At 37.5% G+C, this 24,846-nt stretch overlaps 1 protein-coding gene across 2 annotated transcripts in view; it reads right to left on the bottom strand.

The window, feature by feature from the left end:
• The window catches only part of RNF141 (ring finger protein 141), a 43,232-nt gene that overhangs the window by 3,486 nt on the left and 14,900 nt on the right, over positions 1-24,846 (bottom strand). For both annotated transcript variants that reach the window (XM_005661125.4, NM_001252196.1), the window contains 3 exon segments: positions 22,582-22,690; positions 9,946-10,130; positions 4,571-4,678 (listed from right to left, as the gene is read on the bottom strand). In XM_005661125.4, coding sequence (XP_005661182.1) covers positions 4,571-4,678; positions 9,946-10,130; positions 22,582-22,690 — 402 coding nt within the window.

The following is a 24,846-nucleotide window of genomic DNA, read 5'->3' as shown; positions in this document are numbered from 1 at the left end:
ACAGAATGATTTTGGGGGGGAGGAAAGAACTTTATATAATCACTTAAATAAGATTATGTTTTCCAAAGGGATTTTTTTTTGTCTTGTCAAATATTATTTTGGAAATTTCAAAAATAACATACTTGAGCCAGAAACATGTCATACAGGGAAAATGTTTTTTCTCTATCCCTCAGTGAAGTCTGAAACCAAAGTAATTAAATTATATCAATTGCTCCTTGGCTTTTGTGCAAAAAGTTAGAAATCTGTTCCCAAAACCAAATGTGCAAAGTAGAGATGGCATATATTATTCAGACTAATTTCTGGTTTCTCAGAGATGTTTTTCAAGATAATTATGTGTGTTCATCTGTGCACAAAAATCATGATTTTAAAACAGTCAACTTCTGCTTCTGGCCAATTGGGACCAAATTTATCTTCCCACTTAAAACATAGGACAAAATACATGAAATAATGGTTGTCAACACTAGACATGAGATGACAAAGGAGTATAACCTGGAGAGATGGGAAGCAAAAGAAGGTGAGCCCAATAATCACCCCAGCTTACTGCCTTGAGAGTTTCCAGGCCACAGAGGACACTGAAAAGACCTGAGAACGGCAGGAAGCCAAGACAGCTAGAGTTCATATGACAGAGTCGTGGAGAGGGAAAGCTACACATCGAGAATCCCAGGGTCTACTGAAGGTTTCCGGAGAGTATATTCAGTAGAGGAATGATGAGTGTGTGCTTGTAAAGAAACTACTCAAGGCTGAGGAATCACCTGAAAGGATTTGAAGGAGCAGCACCCAAAGCTCGCTCGGGGCCTGGGACACTGCCTGTTCCCACCAGCCAGAGTGGAAACCTCATAATTCATGGAGCACTGGGCAGAATACTCTGAAGGCTTCCCTCATTCGGGGCGCATAATTAGCTTTAAACTAAACATCACTCTGGTCTGGCCTGACAAAACATAAAAGCAAGACTCGAAAGGATCACACTGTTTCCAAGTAACTATATTTCAGAACAAAACTCAAGAATATTTACAGGAATACCAAAAATATCCAGTACCCCAAAAAGTAAAAAACCACAGTGTCTGGTACCCAGTTAGCAACTACCAGTCACACAAAGAGGCATAAATCCATCAAAAAGAATCCAGAACTGATACGGAAATAAGAATTAGCAGTGAGAAAATGAAAGGTTATGATAGCTATATTCCATATATTAAACAGCTACAGGAAAAGACTAAACATATTAAGCAGAGACATGGAAGATATTAAAAAACTCAAACTTCTAGATTAAAATTATAATATCTGAAGAAAAAAACACACTGACTGGGATTAATGGCAAGTGAGACACTGAAGGGGAAAAAAGGATGAGTGAATTTGAAAAGATACAGCAACATTAACTTTCCAAACTGAAATACAGAAAAAAAAATGACTCAAAAAAGAAGGAAAATAGCATCACTGAGCTGTGGGACAACCTCAAGTGATATATACATGTGTAACTGGATTCCCAGGAGAGGGGACAAGAGAGAACAGAAAAAAACATTTGAGAAAAAACTGGCTGGAAAATTTCCAAAACTGATGATACTGTAAACCTGCAAATCCAAGGAGCTCAATGAGCCTTAGGTGTAAAGAACATGAAGAAAAACTAAGACACATCATAATCAAAATGATTGCTCAAAATCAGTGATAAAGGGGAAAAAAAAACCTTACAAGCAGCCAGAGGAAAAAAGGCATGTTACCTACAGGGTTTTGTAAAAACATGAGGGTGACAGCAGATTTCTCACAGGAAACGACGTAAAAAAGAAGCTAGAGCAACATCATTAAAGTACTGACAGAAAAAACACTATCAGTCTAGAATTCTACATGCAGAAAAAATATCTTTCAAACATACTGTTCAGACACTCAATAAAATCCTATGCAATCTACTAAAAAGCTATCAGAGCTAACAAATAAATTAGTAAGGTTGCAGGATACAAGATTGATACACAAAAATCTACTGTATTTCTATACACTAGCAATAAACAATCAGAATTAAAATTTAGACTTGTGGTTGCCAAGGGGGAAGGGGAGAGAGTGGGAGGGACTGGGAGCTTGGGGTAAATAGAAGCAGAATATTGCCTTCGGGATGGATTAGCAACGGGATCCTGCTGTGTAGCACTGGGAACTCTGTCTAATCACTTATGATGGAACATGTAATGTGAGAAAAAAGAATGTATACATGTAAGTGTAACTGGGTCACCATGCTGTACAGTAGAAAAAATATAAATAAATGATAAAAAATACCATTTAAAGTAGTATAAAATTATAAAATATTTAGGGATATATCTGTCAAAGATATGTCACACTGAAAACTATAAAAATTCATCATGGAAATTAAAGAAGACCTAAATAAATGGAGAAATATACTGTGATGTGGGGTGGAAGACTCAATATTGTTAAGAAGTCTACACTCTCCAAATTATTTAACACAATCCCAATCAAAATTCTTAGGGCTCTTTTTTTGTAGAAAATGACAAATGGATTCTAAAATTCACACTGATATGTACAAGATCTAGAAAAACCAAAACAACCTTGAAAAAAAAGGACAAAGTTAGAGGACTAACACTCCCTGAATTTAAGACTTACAAAGCTATACTAATCAAGGTAGTATAGTATTGGTGTGAAACAGAAAACAGATCAATGGAATAGAGCCCAGAAAGACTCACACGTATTTTAACAACTGATTTGCAGCAAAGGTGCAGAGGCGATTTAGTGAAGAAAGATAGTTTTTTTTTTTTTTTTGGCTTTTGTTAAGGCCACACCTGTAGCATATGAAATTCCCGGTCTAGGGGTCAAATCGGAGCTGCGGCCACAGCAATGCCAGATCCGAGCTGTGTCCACAAACTACACCACAGAACATGGCAATGCAGGGTCCTCAACCCACTAAGCGAGGCCAGGGATCAAACACACTCTCATAGATACTGGCCAGGTTCGTAACCCACTGAGCCACGATCTAGTCTTTTCAATAAATTGTGCTGAAACAACTGGAAAGCCATATGGGATTAAAAAAAAAAAAAAGACTTTTGATCTATACCTCACATCATATACAAAACTTAACTCAAAATGGATCACAGACCTAAATGTAAAACCTAAAACGGTAAAACTTTTGGAAGAAAAAAATAGAAGAAAATCTTTGCAACCTTGGGTAACACAAAGATTTATTAGATGTAACAGTAAAAAATAACTTTCTATTAATCACAAACTGAGAAACTGGACCTCATCAAAATTCAAAACTTCTAGAGTTTGAAAGGCATTCTTAAGAGAATGAAAAGACAAATTAACAGAGAAAATATCTGCAAATCATATTTGAAGAAGGACGTGTGTCCATAATATATAAAGAATTCTCAAAACTTAATACAAAAACAATCCAATAAAGAAATGGGCAAAGGATTTGAATGAATACTTCATCAAAGATGAAATAACACAGTGAGTAAATTAGGATATGAGAAGATGCTCAACATCATCAGTCAGCAAGGAACGGCAAATTAAAACCACAATGAGATACCACTACACATCTATTAGAATGGCTGAAATCAAAAGGACTGACCATACCAAGTACTGGCAAAGTCGGGGAGCAACTGGAACTTTCACACACTGCTGGTGGGAGTATAAAATGGCGCAACCACTTCGGAAAGCAGTTGGCAGTTTCTTAAACATATCCCTACCATATGATCTAGCCATTTCATTTCTAGGTATTTATCCATGAAAAAAAAAAACAAAATGTATGTCTATAAAAACAACTAGCCACAAAAATATACCAAGCTTTATTTATAATAGCTACAATGTTCATCAATGGGTGAATGGATAAATAAGCAGTGGTATATCCATACAATGCATACTACTCAGCAATGAAAAGGAATGATCCTATTTATAAAAATCCTAGAAAATCCAAATTATTTTATAGTGACTGAAAGCATATTAGTAGTTGTCTGGGGACCAGAAGGAGAGGTGAAGGTGAAGGAAACCTTACAAAGGGGCATGAGGTAGCTTTTGAGGGTGATGAATTTGTTCATTATCTAGACTGTGATGATGTTTTTTATGGATATGTATCTATATAAAAACATATCAAATTGTACTTCAAGTACATGTAGTTTATTATGTATTAATTATAATTCTCCCAAATGCTGGAATCTTACATACTTTGTAAAATAATAAGCTTGACTAGATGTTCTCTGAAGTTCTCTCCATGTCTGGAGTTCCTGTCGTGGCTCAGCTGTTAATGAATCTGACCAGCATCCATGAGGACATGGGTTCGATCCCCGGCCTTGCTCAGTGGGTTAAGGATCCAGCATTGCTGTGAGCTGTGGTGTAGGCCACAGACGCAGCTCAGATCCCGAGTTGCGGTGGCTGTGGTATAGGCTGGCAGCTGTAGCTCCAATTAGACCCCTAGCCTGGGAAATCTCCATGTGCTACGGGTGCAGCACTAAAAAGAAAAAGAAAAAAAAAAGAATAAAATCCCTTATACTTAACTACAATACTTTTGCATTCTTGGAAGTTTATTCATACACACTCTCCCATTTGACCTTTGCCTACCCCGTGAAGACAGCAGATTACTTACCACTTGTCAATGCACTTCTGACAAAAGCTGTGAGTACAAGGCAGGATGAGGTCAGCTCGACCATCCATACAGATACAGCACTCCTCCTCGTCAGTCAGCTGCTTGACCCTGCAATGTGAAAACTGAGCTGGAGCAACGATGTCACAGTGCTGTAAACTTTCTTTCCAATGCCTTAAAAACAATTCCCAAGCATTTATGTGCCCTCAACATAAAGCACAGTATGATTCATACAATATCAGAGTAAATTAACTTATTTTTTAGGGATGGCAAATGTATTGGGGAAGGAGAACTAGAGGGGCAAATTTCATAAAGACTGGATAAAAGATAAATCCTGTGATAGTTAAAAAGAAAATGTGGATCTAAACTGGAAATATTCAGGTCTTTCTGGAAATAACTTGGCCCATTTTAATCACATGAATTTTCACAAATAAAATCAACCAATACGATTTATTCACCATGCTGGATACAAAACTCTCTAAAATATGAACCTTGCAATCAGGGTCTGGTTATGCTGCTACTGCTAACGTGAATATAAGTGAAAGATGGCTTAGTCTTAAGGATCAGGTGCTATATGAAATGCAAAAGAGATAGAAAGCAAAGTATTTGTCCTCAAGGAGCTCTTTCATCTTGGGAAGAAAAAGAGATGTTGAACCTTCTACTCCAGCCACAATTTAGAAAGCCCCTGAATGAGCCAAAGGCCTTTGTATACAGTGTTTTTCTTCCCTGGAATACCCTCGTGAGTTTGGTAAATGCCAACCTCAGTAATGTGGCTCAAAATATCATCTTCTCTCTGTTCTCAAAACCAGCATTTCCCTCAACTAAAGAACTTAAATACTGCATTTTAATTGGCTGTTTATTGGTTGGTCTTTCCATTAAACTGTAAGTTCTTCGAACATAAGGAGTTTGTCGTAGGCTGTCAAAACATGTTTCTTAAAAGTCATTTTATTTTATTTTTTTGTTTTTTTAGGGCCACACCTGAGGCATATGGCGGTTTCCCAGGCTAGGGGTCAAATCGGATGCAGCTGCTGGCCTTCATCACAGCCACAACAATGCCAGATCTGAGCCACATCTGTGACCTGTGATCTGTGACCTATGGCTCATGGCAACGCTGGATCCTTAACCCACTGATCGAGGCCAGGGATCAAACCTGTATCTTCGTGGATGCTAGTCAGATTCACTTCTGCTGAGCCACAATGGGAACTCCTTAAAGTGATTTTAATTTGTTTTAATTTTTGTGCTATTCTGTAATTTTTAAGTTTTCTTAACTAAGCATTTATTACTTTTATAATTATACAAAAATTAAATGTTTAAAAGTATAGACTATAAGCTTCTTAAGGGCAGAACTATCCCTGAATGTCATTCCCTGCTGTGCTCATACCACTGCCTACAAGACAGTGATACAGTACTTTAAAATCTGTCAATTTGCATGTAGAATATAAGCAAAGGCAAACGTACATTACATGTAGTAGGTATTAAGAAGGAAGAAATGAGTATATTCCAACATTGTTAGAAAGATGAGGTAGAAAAACGATAGGATTCTGACAGGCAGAGTTCATTCTATATGCATAAACAAAGCTACAGAGGTAGGGGAAAAAAACAAAACAAAACAAAATTCTGTGTATATGTGTAACCAGGAGGCTGGCGTGATGCTCTGGAGAGAAAACTAAAAGATTGCTTAAATATTGCAGAGATAATCTGATCCTTCTATGTCCAAACAGTAAGTTTAAACTTGTTCTGACAGAGTTTAATCAAGGGGAAAGTGAACACCCACTGGAAATAATGCTTCAGCAGATTAATTAACTGGGAGAGCACTAAAAGAGATTGTCTAGAGGGAGGAACACCAACTAGATCCTTAGTTCAGCAATTCACCTGGGAGATAATTAGGGTCTGGTCCAAGGGGCATTACAAAAGACAAATCATCAGGATGTGGTAACAGGTTAAATGTTTTGCTTCAGCAATGTGTAAAACAGGGCAGTCCCTGAACCAAAATGGGGAATCTGAATGAAAACCTAGACAGATGTGGATCTAACAGATTTGATTTTTTTCTCCATCTATTCAGTTCAACATTTAAATGCCTTTTAGGTGCCATATACTATGCCAGACCCCAAAGAACTGGGGCCTCTGCTTTTGAGGAGCTTACAATCTATGTCTAAGGATATGGACTTGGGTGTCAGTAGCAGAGAATATAACTGAATTTACAGAGTGACAGAGTTCTGAAGGTTAGACTTTAAAGTGAGGGGTAGAAAGTTGTGAAGAAAAGCATTCTAGATTGAGGTGAAAGAAAGAACAGGAGACACTGATGCAGCCAGTGGAACCTGTACTATGTTCATTTGATTTTTTTCACTACCTTCCTAGAGTACAGTGACCAGAAGAAGGAAGGAGAAAGTTTTGCTCTGTTTGTCCCTGTCAGATTATTTATCGAGTGGAGAATTCAGTTCTCTGCTCCCTACCCTGAAAGATAAACTGACAGATAAAAGATTTAGGAAAAGCCTCCAGGATGTAGAAAAGACCCATATAAACAAAGGCTGGAGGAACTGGGAAGCTTATCCAGCAGAACAGAGGCTCAGCGATTACTGTTTTTAAGTCTTTGAAGGGCTGAAAGAGAAAACATAATTTGGGGAAATTCCAGAAGTCACTGTCACTGAATTAAGTAGAAATAAGTATTAATTTAATAATAATGTTAACTCCTACAGACATTTCTTAATGGGCCATGCACTGTTTTAAGCATTTTACATATATTAACTCACTTAACTCTCTCAAGTATTTCTTATTATCATCCTCTTTTATGTATTTATTCTTTTTGTCCTTTTAGGGCTGCACCTGCGTCATATAGAAGTTCCCAAGCTAGGGGTCAAATAGGAGCTGCAGCCACAGGCCTACACCACAGCCACAGCCACGCCATATCCGAGCCACGTCTATGACCTACACCACAGCCTGTGGCAACACGAGATCCCTAATTCACTGACTGAGGTCAGGGATTGAACCTACAACCTCATGGGCACTAGCTGGGTTCCCACTGAGCCACAATGGGAACTCCTATCATCCTCTTTTAAAAGATGAGGAAACTGAGGAAAGAGTTTAATAACTTGCTCAAAGTGACACAGCTAGGAATAGAGCCAGGATTTGAACACAAGCAATTTGGTTCTCAAAGCTGTGCTGGCTCAGGAGAGCCAGATTTTGGCTTGTGGGATATCATGCAAAAGGGAAAACTGCATAGTAATTAAAGCCATTTGTGTCTTATAAGGCTTTCTGAGGCAGTGAGTCCCATACAACTGCAGGTGTTCAAGTACAAGCTGGTCTACCACCTGGCTAAGTGTGGTAAGTAGAGTCTCACTACTCAGAGTGCTATCTGTGGATAAGCAGTAGTGACAACACCTGGAAGCTTGATAGACTCTCAAACCCCTTCCTTCTCAAAACCAAGAATATCCAGGTTTAAGCAGCACTGCAGCACAGGACGTTTGTGTACCAGAGAGTACTAAAGCAGAGGCTAGGAGGATGGCTGTACTGCCAGACAGGGCTGACTGGGAATCTCACCTAGGCCAATATCTAGCCATGTCGCTTTTTTTCTAAATCTTAGTTTCTGTATCTGTAATAAGCCAATTGTATTCCTATGGGGTTGTTGCGAAGAAGATTTAATGAGCTTATGCCTGTAAATCACTCATCACAAAGCCTAATACCCTGTAAGGACTTCATAAATGTAAACCACTAATAGAAATATGCATCAGATATAAGGCTGAACCAAATAAAATACCTCTTAAGATTCCTCTCAACCCGAAAAGGCTATTTTTCTATGAACTAAGTATATCAGGGTATAACAAAAGACCAAAAAACATACAAAGGCAAGAAGCAGCACTAACCTACCAACCAGGCATTGAGTTTCCCAGCCTCAAGCGCACATGAAAAGGTAACAACCTTACCTCCTTCATTAAAATGACGGCAACAAGAAAAAAAGTGTTACATTAATTTCATTTGCTACCATAGAGCTTAGTGAATATTATTCTTGACTTTCACAATGCTTTAAAAAAAAATCACCATTCTGAAGGAGAGGAAGAAAAAGAGAAAATCAGATGTCTGTCGTTGAAAGATTAACTTTACAAAATATAGTAAAAATATGCTTAAATGCTGCTAAAATACTCTTAACACTCATTTGGCATTTTATCAGTAACACCTGACAGCTCAAACCTAGAAAACCAAAAACCCTATTAAAGATAAATAGGAAATGAAAAGATACAGTTTTATTGTAACATAGTACTGGGAAACTAGTTGGTTAAGAATGGATTAGAAAATGCACCTGTAAAAAGAGCAAGAAAAAAGAAGTTCCTGTTAAGCATATTCTTAACTAAAAGACGCTGCCAAGGAGTTTCCATTGTGGTGCGGCAGAAATGAATCTGACTAGGAACCATGAGGTTGCAGGTTCAATCCCTGGCCTTACCCAGTGAGTTGGGGATCTGTCATTGCCATGAGCTGTGGTGTGGGTCACAGACGCACCTCGGATTCTGCATTGCTGTTGCTGTGGTGTAGGCCGGCAGCTGTAGCTCCAATTGGACCCCTAGCCTGGAAATCTCCATATGCCGTGGGTGAGGCCCTAAAAAGCAAAAAAAAAAAAAAAAAAAAAAGAAATTCCACTGTCAATACAGATTTGTGCTGTCCCCCCCGGCAGGATGTCAACATCTCTGGACCCACGTAAGCCTTTTTCCAATGAGGCATTTACAAATTTCAATTATGGTCATAGTTGTCAAATGGCAACAGGTGGGAGCTTTCACATGCCAAAAGCATTATAGAGAAGGAAAAGAAAGTTTAGATACAGCAATAATATATTAGGCCTGAGTAAACAAGCACCATCACAGAAAATGCTGGCTGACTTCATTTCCTTCTGATAACTCGGTACAAGCAACATGTGAACCAACTACTTGTTCATTCCTGAATGACTGCCAGGTCCTGGAGCCGATATTTACAATGTTCATGCTCCTATCAGATACCTTTATGACAAACTGGGATGGTTTTGCCAGATTCTTGGACCTAATTCCCTCAATCCCCTTTGGTTTTCTAAGATCCTCAACACCTATTTTAAGAGGGGTATTAACTATATCCTTTGTCATTAAATGTGAGCAGGGAGAGCAGAGAGGATTCATGGAAACTTGGTTGACAAAAAACATTACCTGCTGTGAGTCCCTTTAAGTATTATTTAATTTGGCGCTATATCACTGTCCTGAAGCGCGGAATAATGCAAAAGCTTAACTGTGATATAGTATCAACTAAGACAAAAAGCAATGTGATTTAAGACCTCATGGAGAACACCAGCAAAAATATTAATGTGACTTCAGTAGTTTGCAAGTTGGAAAATAAGAGAAACATGGTCTTTATGCACTGTATACCTTCCCATCCAAAAACTAGCCTGACAAGATGTTAGAGATGATGAGTTTTCGTCAGGGTCTTCAGAGGTGGTGGAGCTCTGCGCCAATACTCCTGCTGCTTGACTTGTGATGTCTTTATAAAGCTGAATAAACTGGTACAAATTCATGATCCGTGATGCTTCCACAATGCCACTGCTTTTGTTAATCTAAACACAAAGTAAATGAAAAAAAAAAAAAAAAAAAGGTAATTTTTCTGATTGATTTTTCCCCAAAAGGGAAGCAAATATTTAGTCAAACCTCCTAGGAAATAGAAGTTTTCAAGTCTGCAAATTACCTAACAACAGAGCAAGAGTCTGAGCAAATGAACAATATCATGTCCCCTACATTTGTGGGGTTCAAATACACAAAATTATCTCATGTGATACTCAAAGTAACCTGTAGGGTTGATGTGGCATCATCCTGTTTAGAAGGTGTTGAGGTCAGGCAACTTGCCCAAACTTAAGAAATGAATTTTAGAGATCAGTATTGACAATTCTTTTCATTTTCATTTACTTAAAGAATTTCTTAATTAAAGATTTATTTGAGGGAGTACCCTTCATGACTCAGCAGTTAACGATCCTGACTAGGATCCATGGGGATGTGGGTTTGATCCTTGTCCTCCCTTAATGGGTTAAGGATCCTGAGTTGTTGTGGCTGTGGTGTAGGCCAGCAGCTGTAGCTCTGATTCAGCCCCTAGTTGGGAACGTCCATATGCTGTGAGTGTGGGCCTTTTAAGCAAAAAAAAAAAAAAAAAAAAAAAAAAAAAAGATTTGAGTCCAATGACCACATGCCATTCTACCATAACTGAAACACCAGACTGCTTTCTTGAATATATATGTATATATATTTATATATATTTTGTCTTTTTAGGGCCACACTCTTGGCATATGGAGGTTCCCAGGCTAGGGGTAAAATTGGAGCTACAGCTACCAGCCTACACCATGGCCATAGCCACGCAGGATCAGAGCCGAGTCTATGACCTACACCACAGCTCACACCAACATCAGATCCTTAACCCACTGATCAAGGCCAGGGATCAAACCTGTGTCCTCAGAGATGCTAGTCAGATTCACTTCCATTGAGCTCCTGAGTATCTTAAGTTCTATATAATAGATAATATTGCCTTCATACATCTTGGGAAGTCAAGCAGTAGGGCATATATTCTCTTTTAAAATGACCAAAGCTAGGAAAGCTGATGGTACAATATTCTTGGATGAAGAACTTGAAGTAATCAGAAACAGACTAGAGATGTGAAAGACTTCCTTTCAGCACAGGAGATGATAGGGAAGACTGTGGGAACGGAAGTAAGCAATGAAATCTATTAAGTACACAGGAAAATAAATGGAACAAACAACATAAAATACTCAGAAAGAAATCAAGAATGGAGGGAGAGATACGGAGAGGGGCTTAAAACTGCAAATGAAGTAGGTTTTTAAATGTGCTGATGGAATTGGGATGTGAGAAAGTGAAATAGGTTACATATTTAAAACACACAATTGTAGCAACATTTCAATATTTGTGATAAAATAACAGTTGTGAATAACATTTGTTACTTGTTTATTTTCTGCTTTTTCTTTTTTTTTAATGGCTGCACCTGCAGCACATGGAAGTTCCCAGGTTAGGGGTAATCAGAGCTGCTGTTGCTGCTGGCCTACGCCACAACCACAGCAACACAAGATCCCTGACCCACTGAGTGAGGCCAGGGATGGAATCCGCATCCTCATGGATGCTAATCAAGTTCATTTCCGCTGTGCCACAAAGGGAACTCCCTACTAATTGTTTATTATTTGAGAAGGCAGTAAGAGAAAAAACTGAGAATCAAGTAGGAATCAAGATTCTTTATTGTGAAAACGGTAGAACCATCTCTAATCATCAAAAAATTGATTAAATGTGAAAAGATCCACGAGATATGCAAATATGTAAGATCCTTTGTAATAAAAGACTATATATAGGATAAGGAACATATAAATAGAATTAAAGGTGATAGGGATATACATAGCCTTACAAAAGAAGACTTTCAGAGCTGAGCAAACTGGGCCAGTCTTCCTTCAGAAGAAATTCGGGAAAATAGCAAAAGTTTATCAAGCTGCAATTTTTTAACTTAAGTTCAGTCAGTATACAATTATATAAGTTACATGCGTACGATACAGTAATTCCTAATTTTTAATGGTTATACTCTATTTACAGTTATTACAAAATATTAGCTCTATTTCCTATGTTCTACAATATATCCTTGTAGCTTATTTTATACCTAATAGTTTGTACCTCTTAATTCCCTACCCTTATATTCCCCCCTCCCCGCTCCATCTCCTCCCTGGTAACCACTAGCTGGTTCTCTGTATCTGTAAGTCTGCTTCTTTTTTGTTCTATTCAACACAAACTGTAATTATTATAATTGCAGGATTCACCCAACAAATATAGTACCCATCATGTGGATGTTCTAGGTACTATGTGCTCTGCTCTAGGCACTGGTGACATGGTGTGTAAAAAGCAGACAAAAACTCCTGCCCTCATGGTGGTTACACTATAGGCAGGAGTGACAGACAAATGAAACTCAGGTTAGATGAAATGGAAATAAGTGCTATGGAGAATATTAAAATGAGGAGAAGAAAGGCTACAAGGAAGGCCTCACAGAGGAGGTGACATTTAGGAACTAGGGAGGTGCAAGAATGAGTCATATGGATATCTGGGAGAAGGAGTATTCCAGCCTGAGAGATAGGAAGTGCAAGGCAGAAGTGAACCTGTCAAGGAGCAGAGTCCAGCAAGGAGCCCAGGGTGGCTGCAACAGGATGAGAGACGGAAGATAAGGTTAGGGAGTGAGGTAGGGAGAGAACACATAGGACTTTGCTGATCTTAGTAAAGGGCTTTGGCTTTTATTCCAAGTGGATGGCAAATCACTGGAGGGTTTGGAGTCAAAGAGTATTAAGATATGATTCCAGGAGTTCCCTTTCTGGCTCAGTAGTTAACGAACACAACTAGGATCCATGAGGATGTGGGTTTGATTCCTGGCCACGCTCAGTGGGTTAAGGATCTGGCATTGCCATGAACTGTGGTGCTGGTTGCAGAGGTGGCTCGGATCTGGCATTGCTGTGGCTGTGGCGTAAGCCAGTGGCTCCAATTCAACCCCTAGCCAGGGAACCTCCATACGCCATGGGTGTGGCCTTAAAAAGGCAAAAAGAAAAAAAAAAGATGATTTCATTTCAGATTATGAGTGGAACAGATTGGTGGTTGTGCTAATACTAGAGACAGAATGGGGACAAGGGCAGAAAGAAAGAGAACAGTTAGGAGGCTACTGGAATAATCCCGGTGAGAGATGACGGTCGGTAGGAATAAGGTGATAGCAATGATTTTGGTTAGAGATGGTCACATTCTAAGTATATTTTGAAGAAAAAACTGACAGGATTCACTTATGCACTGATTGTGGGGTATAAGAGAAAAAGAGAAGGATGACTCCAAGATTCTGGTCTAAGTAACAAGATGGATAAAAATATAATTCATGAAGTTCCTTAACAGCCAACTTTGTCCATAATTTTAATTAACCCATTAATTTTTCTACTATCATTCCCACAAAACATCCCATTTAAACATTGTTTAGGGTTTTTTTTTTAAATAGTGTTTGAATATAACCATCACAGCAGATAGCCAAGATAAGGTCTTATTGAAAATTGTTTTTTAGTTGCTTAAGATTAAGAAGTATGAAATTTCAGTCTGCTATCATTTTTTTTCTTTACAATGGACTTCAGTTCTTTTTTTTCTAATGTAAACACTGATTTCTCACAGATTCTTTCAAAAAGAAACTAAGAAATGCACGTAAAACATTTCTTTGGAGTAGACCTAAAATCGAGAAAAATTACACAAATGAAAGATCTGATTGCCTAGGTCTTCAATACTTTTGTTTTTCTAACTTAGAATCTTATTTTCAGGATAATGTTTAATTACCATACAGATGTAATGATTAGAGATACTGAGGCAAAACAATTTTTTTGACTAATAATAAAATTAAACATTAATTCTGTGTTTGAAAAATGGAGCAAGAGAAAACTACAGGATCAGAAATCTGCTACATTTATATTCCTACATCTTTCTAAAATTCATACCAGCCCCTCTCATGTAAGTGGAATACTTAATAAAATAAAGACAGAGAATGTAATTTAGGTACTATACTGTATCAATAAACAAGGAAAGCAACAAATGGCACCTAATCAAACTCATAAGCTTTAGAACAGCAAAGGAAACCACACACAAAATGAAAAGACAACCTACAAATTGGGAAAAAATATCTGCAAATGATGCAACCAAGAAGGGATTAATTTCCAAAATATACAAACAGCTCATACAATGCAATAACAAAAAGATCAAACAACCCAATTAAATAAAGGGAGGTGCAGAAGACCTAAATAGACATTTCTCCAAAGAAGACACACAGCCAGTAAGCACATGAAAAGATGCTCATCACTGCTAAGTATTAATAAAAGGAAATCAAAACTACAATGAGGTAACATCTCACACCAATCAAAATGGCCACCAATAAAAAGTCTACAAATAATAAATGCTGTGAGCCACACGGGAAGTCCATCATGCTGCTAAAAAACCAATGGGTCAATGAGGAAATCAAGAAGGAAATTAAAAAATACCTCGAGACAAATGACTGAAGACACAACCACTCAAACTCTATGGGATGCTGCAAAAGCAGTGTTCAGAGGGAAGTTCACAGCAATACAGGCCTTCCTCAAAAAAGAAGAAAAATCTCAAATCGACAACCCACCACCTAAATGAATTAGAAGAAGAACAAGCAAAATCTAAAGTCAAGAGAAGGAAGGAAATCATAAAGATCTGAGAGCAAATCAATAAAGTAGAGATTCAAAAAACAACAGACAAAATCAATCAAACCAAGAGCTGGTTTTTTGAAAAGGTAAACAAAATAGACAAACCTCTGGCTAGACTCACCAAGAAGAGAAAAAAACCAAATAAACAAAATAAGAAATGAAAAAGGAGAAGACACAATGGAGACCACAGAAATACAAAAATCCATAAGAGAATACTATCAACAATTATATGCCAACAAATTCGACAACCTAGAAGAAATGGACATCTTTCTAGAGACCTACAGCCTGCCAAAACTGAATCAAGAAGAAATTGATCAACTGAACAGACTGATCACTAGAAATGAAATTGAATATGTCATAAAAACACTCCCTACACATAAAAGTCCAGGACCAGATGCTTCACAGGAGAATTCTACTAAGCATACAAAGAGGAACTTCTACCCATCCTCCTTAAACTTTTTCAAAAGGTTGAAGAAGAAAGAACACTCCCAAAGACAGTCTATGATGCCACCATCACCCTAATTCCAAAACCAGACAAAGATACCACCAAAAAAAGAAAACCATCAGCTAATATCTTTGATGAATTTAGATGCAAGAATTCTCAACAAAATTTTAGCCAACCGAATCCAACAACATATCAAAAAGATCATACACCACGACCAGGTGGGATTCATCCCAGGTTCGTAAGGATGGTTCAACATATGTAAATCAATCAACGTCATACACATTAACAAAAGAAAAGTCAAAAACCACATGATCATCTCAACAGATGTGGAAAAGTATTTGACAAAGTCCAACATTGCTTCATGATAAAAACTCTTACCAAAGTGGGTATAGAGGGAATATTCCTTAACATAATCAAAGCTATTTATGACAAACCCACAGCAAATACTCAATGGAGAAAAGCTGAAAGCCTTCCCACTAAAATCTGGAGCAAGACAAGGATGCCCACTCTCACCACTACTATTCACCACAGTTTTGGAAGTTCTAGCCACAGCAATCAGACAAACAAAAGAAATTAAAGGCATCCAAATAGGAAAAGAAGAGGTAAAACTGTCACTCTATATAGATGACATGATACTATATGTAGAAAACTCTAAGGACTCAACCAAAAACTACTTGAACTGATCAACAAATTCAACAAAGTAGTGGGATATAAGATTAACATTCAGAAATCAGTCACATTTCTGTATACTAACAACGAAACTTTAGAAAAGGAATACAGAAATACAATACCTTTTAAAATTGCACCCCCCAAAATCAAATACCTGGGAATACACCAGACCAAGGAGGTAAAGGAGTTATATGCCAAGAACTATAAAACATTAATCAAGGAAATTAAAGAAGATGTAAAGAAATGGAAATATATTCCATGCTCCTGGGTTAGAAAAATTAATAGTGTAAAAATGGCCATACTACCCAAAGCAATCTACAGATTCAATGCAATCCCTATCAAATTACCCATGACATTTTTCACAGAACTACAGCAAACAATCCAAAAATTTATATGGAACCACAAAAGACTCAGAATTGCCTAAGCAATTCTGAAGAACAAAAACCGAGCAGGAGGCCTCTCTCTCCCAGACTTCAGGCAATATTACAAAGCCACAGTCATCAAGACAGTGTGGTACTGGTACCAAAACAGACAAACAGAGCCATGGAACATAACAGAGAACCCAGAAATAAACCCAGACACCTATGGACAATTAATCTTTGACAAAGAAGGCAAGAACATAAAATGGGAAAAAGAAAGTCTATTCAGCAAGAATTACTGGGAAATCTGGACAGCTGCATGCAAATCAATGAAACGAGAGCACACCTTCACACCAGGCACGAAAATAAACTCAAAATGGCTGAAAGATTTAAATATAAGGCAAGACACCATCAATCTCCTGGAAGAGAACATAAGCAAAACATTCTCTGACATCAACCTTACAAATATTTTCTCAGGTCAGTCTCCCAAAGCAACAGATATAAAAGCAAAAATAAACCATTGGGACCTAATCAAACTGAAAAGCTTTTGCACAGCAAAGGAAACCAAAAAGAAAACAAAAAGACAACTTACAGAATGGGAGAAAATAGTTTCAGGCAATGAAACTGACAAGGGCTTAATCTCTAGAATATACAAGCAACTTACACAACTCAACAGCAAAAAAGCCAACAACCCAACGGAAAAATGGGCAAAGGACCTGAACAGACATTTCTCCAAGGAAGAGATACAGATGGCCAACAAGCAGGTGAAACAATGCTCAACATCCCTGATTATTAGAGAAATGCCAATCAAAACTACCATGAGGTACCACCTCACACCAGTCAGAATGGCCATCATTAATAAGTCCACAAATAAGAAATGCTGGAGGGGGTATGGAGAAAAGGGAACCCTCCTGCACTGCTGGTGGGAATGTAAGCTGATACAACCACTATGGAGAACAGTGTGGAGGTATCTTAGAAATGTATACATAGAACTACCATATGACCCAGCAATCCCACTCTTGGGCATATACCCAGACAAAACTCTACTTAAGAAAGACACATGAACTCTCATGTTCATTGCAGCACTATTCACAATAGCCAAGACATGGAATCAATACAAATGTCCACTGATAGATGATTGGATTAGGAAGATGTGGTATATATACACAATGGAATACTACTCAGCCGTAAAAAAGAACAAAATAATGCCATTTGCAGCAACATGGATGGAACTAGAGACTCTCATCCTGAGTGAAGTAAGTCAGAAAGAGAAAGACAAATACCATATAATATCACTTATATCTGGGATCTAATATACGACACAAAGGAACCTTTCATTAGGAAAGAAAGTCATGGACTTGGAAAACAGAGTTGTGGTTGTCAAAGGGGAAGGAAGGGCGTGGGAGGGACTGGGAGCTTGGTGTAAATAGATGCAGAATGTTGCCTTTGGGATGGATTAGCAATGGGATCCTGCTGTGTGGCACTGGGAACTCTGTCTAGTCACTTATGATGGAACACGTAATGTGAGAAAAAAGAATGTATACATGCATGTGTAATTGGGTCACCATGCTGTATAGTAGAAAAAAATATATATAAATAAAAAAAATAATAATAAATGCTAGAGAGGATGTGGAGAAAAGACACCCTCTTACATGGTTGATGAGAGAGTAAATTGGTGCAGCCACCATGGAAAACAGTATGGAAGTTCCTCAAAAACTAAAAATAGAACTTGCCATATATTCCAGCAATCCCACTCCTAGGCATATTTCTGGAGAAAACTCTAATTCAAAAAGATACATGCACCTCTGTGTTCATAGCAACACTTCTTTTTTAGGGCCATACTTAATGACATATGGAAGTTCTCAGGCTAGGGGTCAAATCAGAACTACAGCTGCTGGCTTATGCCACAGCCAGAGAAACACCACATTCAAGCTGCATCTACAACTTACACCACAGCTCACGGCAACACTGGAACCTTAACCCACGAAGCGAGGCCAAGGATTGAACCCATGTCCTCATGGATCCTAGTTGGATTCGTTACTGCTGAGCCACAATGGGAACTTCCTTAGCAACACTATTTACAATAGCCAAGACATGGAAACAACCCACATGTCCATGGATGGATGAATGGATAAAGAAGATCTGGTAGATATATACAATGGAATATGAGTCATAAAAAAGAATTAAATAATGCTATTTGCAGCAACATGGATGTCCACAGAGATTCTCATACTAAGCAAAGTAAGTCAGAAAGAGAAAGATTAAGTACCACATATCACTTTATAGGTGGAATCTAAAATATGACACAATTTGACATATCTTTGAAACAAAAACAGACCCATGGATAGAGAACAGCCAAGGGGGAAGAGAGGTGGAGAAGGAAATGACTGGGAGTTTGGGATTAGCAGAGGCAAGCTATCATATATAAGACAGATAAACAACAAGGTCCTACTCTATAGCATAGGGAACCATATTCAATATCCTGTGATAAACCATAATGAAAAAGAAAATGAAAAAGAATATTTATGTATAACCGAATCACTCTGCTGTACAGAATTTAACACAATATTGATTTATACTTCAATTAAACTTTAAAAATAATAAATAAGGAAAGCTTCAACCTATTCCATTTAAAATGAGAATATTTCTTCAACAGATTTTTGTTCACTCAATATATACTGAATTCTTGGAGTTCCTATTGTGGCTTAGGGGAAATGAATCTGACTAGCATTCATGAGGACCCAAGTTTGATCCCTGGCCTTGCTCAGTGGGTTAAGGATGTGGCATTGCTGTGAGCTGTGGTGTAGGTCGCAGACATGGCTCAGATCCTGCGTTGCTGGGGCTGTGGCACAGGCCATCATCTAGAGCTCTGATTCGACCCCCAGCCTGAGAACCTCCATATGCTGTTGGTGCGGCCCTAAAAAAAGCAAAAAAAAAAAAAAAAGCCCCAAAACAAAACAAACAAAAAACATATACTGCATTCTTACTAAGTACAAAGCACTACAGGCTGTAAGATATTCAAGGATGAACCTAGACAGAGTTCCTGCCCTTGGGAGCTTACTATCTACCAGGTGAACTAAGAACCTAAATAAATAATTCTATTCTTTTTTTTGTCTTTCTGCCTTTTCGAGGGCCGCTTCCTACGGCATATGGAGGTTCCCAGGCTAGGGGTCGAATCGGAGCTGTAGCCACCGGCCTACGCCAGAGCCACAGCAACGCGGGATCCGAGCCACATCTGCAACCTACACCACAGTTCACAGCAATGCTGGATCCTTAACCCGCTGAACAAGGCCAGGGATTGAACCCGCAACCTCATGGTTCCTAGTCGGATGCATTAACCACTGCACCATGACGGGAACTCCAATAATTCTATTCTTAATGTAGGATTTAATCATGAAGTATAAACAAAGTGTTGATGGAGTTTAGAAGAGCCAAGAGAATTTGTTAGGGATGACTTTACAGATGAGATAGTATTTGAGGTGGACTTTTAAAGAGACATCAAGTTTAGACATTCAGAAATAAATGATGGGCCAAAAACTGATTTTTCATATGCCATTCCTACTTTTCATTGCCAGTAGAGTCCTAATTTTGTTTTGGTGCTTAACACTCCCTGAAATGATTCAGGAATCAATCCTGGTTAGTCTAATCTAAACCAATCACAGGAGTCACATCCTCTGCCAGCATAGTTATAAGATGATGTGAGCTAATACTGATCCAATACTGAAGGATCTGCTAGGTCTCTGAATTAGCCAGTCCAGAAGATACTTTATATTAGGATTTCTTGTCAAGTGAGGAAATAAATGTGTTTTTGTTTAAAATGGTGGGACAGGGGTTTTCTGTGACTTACAGCTGACGGCAATTTAAATGACAAAGGAATGGATATTCAGGTGAGGGAACTCAATGAGCAGAAGCACCAAGATGGGAAAGTAACAGCTATACAGTCTTAAATTAGTTAAACCTGGTGAGACTAATAGACTGCAAAAGGGGACAGTGGTAAAACAGAAAAGATAGTTTGGAGCCATATTATAGAGGGCCTCAAATGCCAGGTTAAAGAGTTGGGACTATTTTGAGGCCAAAGAACTGTTGAGGAATTTTAAGCAGAAAAGCTGCCTGATAAGAGCTGTGCTTTAGAAAGGTTATTCTCACAGCGTTGTAAATTAGAATTAGGAGAAAAGTCTTAAGGTGTGGAGATTAACCACAGAATCTAAGGCAATCTGGATGAGAAAAGAGGGGCCTTAGCATTAATTATAGTCTTCTTTAGAGTGTGAAACTTTGTCTTACAAATAAACTCCAGTGAAACTTGGTAGAGGTAAAACTGGCAAGATCAGCTGGCTAGTTACTGAGGAGAGAGCAAGAAAAGGAGAAAAAAAAGCGTGTTTTTCAGAAACGACCTTTTTCACTAGAGTTCTTATAAATTCACCCATGTGTCCTCTGAAGTTGACTTTCAAATAGTCCCGAAAGACTATGTCTAGTGTAAACTTGCATATGGCGTTCCTAGGCTAGGGGTTGAATCCAAGCCACGGCTGCCATCCTACACCACAGCCACAGCAACGCAGGATCCCCCCGACCTACACCACTGCTCACAGCAAGGCCAGATCCTTAACCCACTGAGTGAAGCCAGGAATCAAACCTGCATCTTTAAGGATGCTAGTCAGATTCGTTTCCACTGAGCCACAACAGGAACTCCAGATTTTGCATGTTTTAAGCCCAACTGGTCATTTCTTCTTTACCTTATTCCTTTGCAAAGTCAAAAGTTTCATATCCCCAAAATTCTTTTGGGAGTATGCATATTTATAACACTATAAAAACCTCTAATTAAATATAAATAAAAATATAAATATAAAAATAATTAATATTTATTTATAAATATAGATATTAACAAACCCACTAACAGAAACAAAGAAAACAGAAAATGGAAAAATGTATAATTGGTATACAATTTTTGAGCCCAGGAATTGAAGTATAAATAACAAAATATGATCCAAGTTGTCAATATTTCCGTGTACTGTGTTATGATTTGTAACACATTATATATACACTATATAAAGTTACACTGCTACCCATACTAGAATCACATTAGCTACCTCTGTGATGAATAATGCAAAAAAAATTTGGTTCTCTGGCAGCTATTACAATGCTTTTTAATATTTGGACTTTTAAAAAAAATAAGCAAATGTTAGATGTGGACAGATTCAGCTGAATGGTATTAAACTATACTGCATATTTTCTCTTAATCAACTGTAATCTTTAACAGGCTCCATTCAATTTCAGGTACTTGGCCAAGTCTGAAATTAAGATTTTTGCTCCTCTAATCCTTTTTAAAGTTCTTTTACTACTTAAATTGATTACCTTTCAAGTTTGATCAAAATCCTACCATACTCATAGCACAGTAGTAGCAAACAATCCTCTGGGAAAATGCAGCATTTTATTTCGGTAACTTCAGAGTCCATAATACAAAAGAAGAAAAATCTCCTTATCCAGAAGTTCATTATGGATTGATGAGGGGTAGAATTAAGGGCATTCACGAATGACCAACTTGCTGTTTATATGCATATGGATGATTTTAGAGTAGGGGTTGGGACAGGAGGAAGCTTAATAAAATCCATTCCTTCATTTTCACCCAAAGTTCTGTGGCCTTGAAAAGGTTAAGAACCAGCTATTCTAATCTACCTATTAGGGGAAGAGCCTTCCTTATTCTCTATGATAGCTTTTATTATATTTCTTTTTTAGCACAGTTGATATATTCAATTACCTAAAATTTAAAGATGAACTGAGACAGCACATTGATGATGAAAAATCCATTCAATATCTAAAAATTACTAAAAAAATCCAAAAAACTCACAATCCATTCTATAATTAAAAGTCAGCTTGTAAAAACCTTTCAAAAAACCGAAACTTTCTAATGGATTTTTAAATTATCATTTAATGAATAAAACCTAGTATTCTTTAAAAGAAAAGATCTCCTAAGATAACTAAATTTTGAAAGAGTCATCCTAGAACTAAGTGAGGTGTCACCTTAGGATTCCACAGTCAGTTGAAATCCAAAAAGTGAGGTAGAAGGTAAGGATGAGAGTTTACTACCATCTTTCTTGATTATAACAATTTCTGCTATACGGCAATTACACAACTAGTGAGATTCAAACAGTTAACTTGGTAGGCAAAAATAGTATCAAAACTGTTCTACGTAGTTGTACAAATAAATGTTAATAACAACCAAATTATAAACATTTATTTCCACTACATTATATTACACTACTAAATGTGGTTCTAACCACCACAGTAGTCTAAGCTCGAAGTTGGAAGTCTCTATCACTCTCACCTTGGTACAGACTACGCGTACAACCACCTTCCAAAAGGCAGAGGAATCAGACCCAGGTTGTACCTCGAAAAGAAGATGCTTTTCCTGGCCAGAAGCAACTTTAGCAGTCCTGAAAAGAGACAAACACATTTGTTAATTTTACGAAAAGTTATATAAAATAATGGAGCTACGAAACCAGGTTTCGTTTAAAACAGAGAAGTTTAAAAACAGAGAAAGTTTAAAACAGAGAAGGAATGTGAAGAAAACACACAAAGACAAATAACAATGACTGTAATAATTAGATTCTTAAAACACTGGGGTATACAGAATGTTTGACTATAAACATACAATTTAATTTCCAAGGTCAACAACATAAGGGAATGGTATTTCCAAATATCTTTTTGTCATATCTATATCTCAATGGTCTTTAAATTTCTAACAAAGACAGCTAGGAGAAACATGTGCAAGGAATCAGATACTTAAAAAAGTTAGCTGGTTTCATTTATCCAAATTTTGACTATTGCCTTGGGTATACATAAAGCAGGAAAAAGTCGTGCTCTTGGTTAAGTCTTTCCTTAAACAACATTTACATACCTCTTTGAAGAAAAGTTTTAGACAATTTGAAACTGTCAGTGAAGCAAATGATTTTGAGATGTTTATATAACTTTACTGTCTTCCCCTAGCAGAGTAATTCAAATTTAGAAAGTGACAGGATACTAACATAAAAATATAACACTTTTTAGGATAATTCAATATTGTGCTTCAATGCCAATTTACATCAATTCAAAGACATAATTAAGTACTGCAGCTCCCTTTTATCATTATTCACATTTCTCTCTGAGTACCAGTGGGGATATCACACTCAGAACTAAGGGACTTACAGCTAAATAAATTGAGGTCACTGAAAATTAAGCAACCAGCCCTAGGTAACAAAGTCTGCCAGTGAAAAGTAGTACTGCCAGTTTCCAGTTCTGTTTTCTAGATACCAAGCCAGGCTTCTTTTGTGTAGGTTTAACTTTACAGTTCTCAGACACCACTGAACTTGGGGAGTTGGTTTTAAGAAGCAAATCCAGTCAGAAACATTCTGTGCTAAATAAATAAAAGAATAAATAAAAGGGAGATACTCTTTGCCATCACCTCTGTAATATGCAGTGAGCTGAGCTTGTGGATGCTTTCAAAGGATACGATTTATCCAGTATCTTTAGGCCAGAAAACAAAATTTCACAGAGTAGACTAGGTGGATTGTACGTAAGTTGTAAGACTCTAACAGGATGGTAAATGTCATTGATTAATCTTCAAAAAAGTTGAAACAACAAACATAAAAAAGTATTACAACCTTATGACACAATTAAATTCTCAATATAATTTTATTCCTTAAGAATATGGTCTCAAAAGTAATGCCCCAAATGTTACCATTTGGATGATCCTTTAAAAAAAGAAAGGAAAAAAAGGGAACAAAGTAAAATGCTAGAGTTTTAAAAACCCATGACATTTTTATTATAAAAGATCAGACAATACACATTATACACAGTTAAATATAAAACCTTCCTTCACTGCTCCCTGCCTTCTATCAACTCTCCTGAGACTCAGTGTGCATCCTTCTAGTCCATTTTTTATGCATTTACATATACTTTTTTTTTAATGAGTGAAATCCAGTGTTCCTAAAAAAAATGATCTTCTAAGACTAAGAGTTAAGACTGCTTTTATTCTTCATGACTGGCTTATAACAGGATATTCCAGCCATGTCCATAAAAAGGCTGTATTTCTCTCTTTATCTAGTGTGTTCTAGATAGCCAAGTACGTCACTTACCCAACAGAGCTATCACAAAGCTTAGGGAGTACACCCGTGTATTTTACTCTAAACCATTAATAACAACTATAATATAAATTTATATACACTAAGTGGCCCCAGACTGCTAGGTGATTTTGTTTGGCCTTTTTGGGGTATAAGGAAAGGTAATTTGTGATAGTGGGAAGAACTTCAGGCTTAGGGAAAGCTGGATCTGTCATTAATACTTGGATTAACCACTTTAGGCAGAGTGCCTTGCATATACTCTGTGCTCAGTGAATGTTAGCTAAATTGAATAGACCAAAGAGAGAATCTTTAAGATCTCACTTATGCCAGTAAGTTATAACTCCAGGGAGAATGAAGATATGTAGACATAGAAAGGTGGATATGGGTGGTGCTAAAGGAAGACTTAACAGAGAGAAGTGACATCTGCACTCCTGTCACTAGGGAAGAACACAGAAACAAAAATGGAATATTTAAAAGTGTGACAATCTGGG

Source organism: Sus scrofa, chromosome 2 (assembly GCF_054392235.1).
Source record: "Sus scrofa isolate SSC_HxYL_T2T_F1_AM1 chromosome 2, Sscrofa_HxYL_maternal_Yorkshire_Landrace_v2.0, whole genome shotgun sequence".
In the NCBI taxonomy this organism is placed as follows: domain Eukaryota; kingdom Metazoa; phylum Chordata; class Mammalia; order Artiodactyla; family Suidae; genus Sus; species Sus scrofa.
Note: the sequence above shows the minus strand (reverse complement) of the source record. Positions and strands in the feature narration are given on the sequence as shown.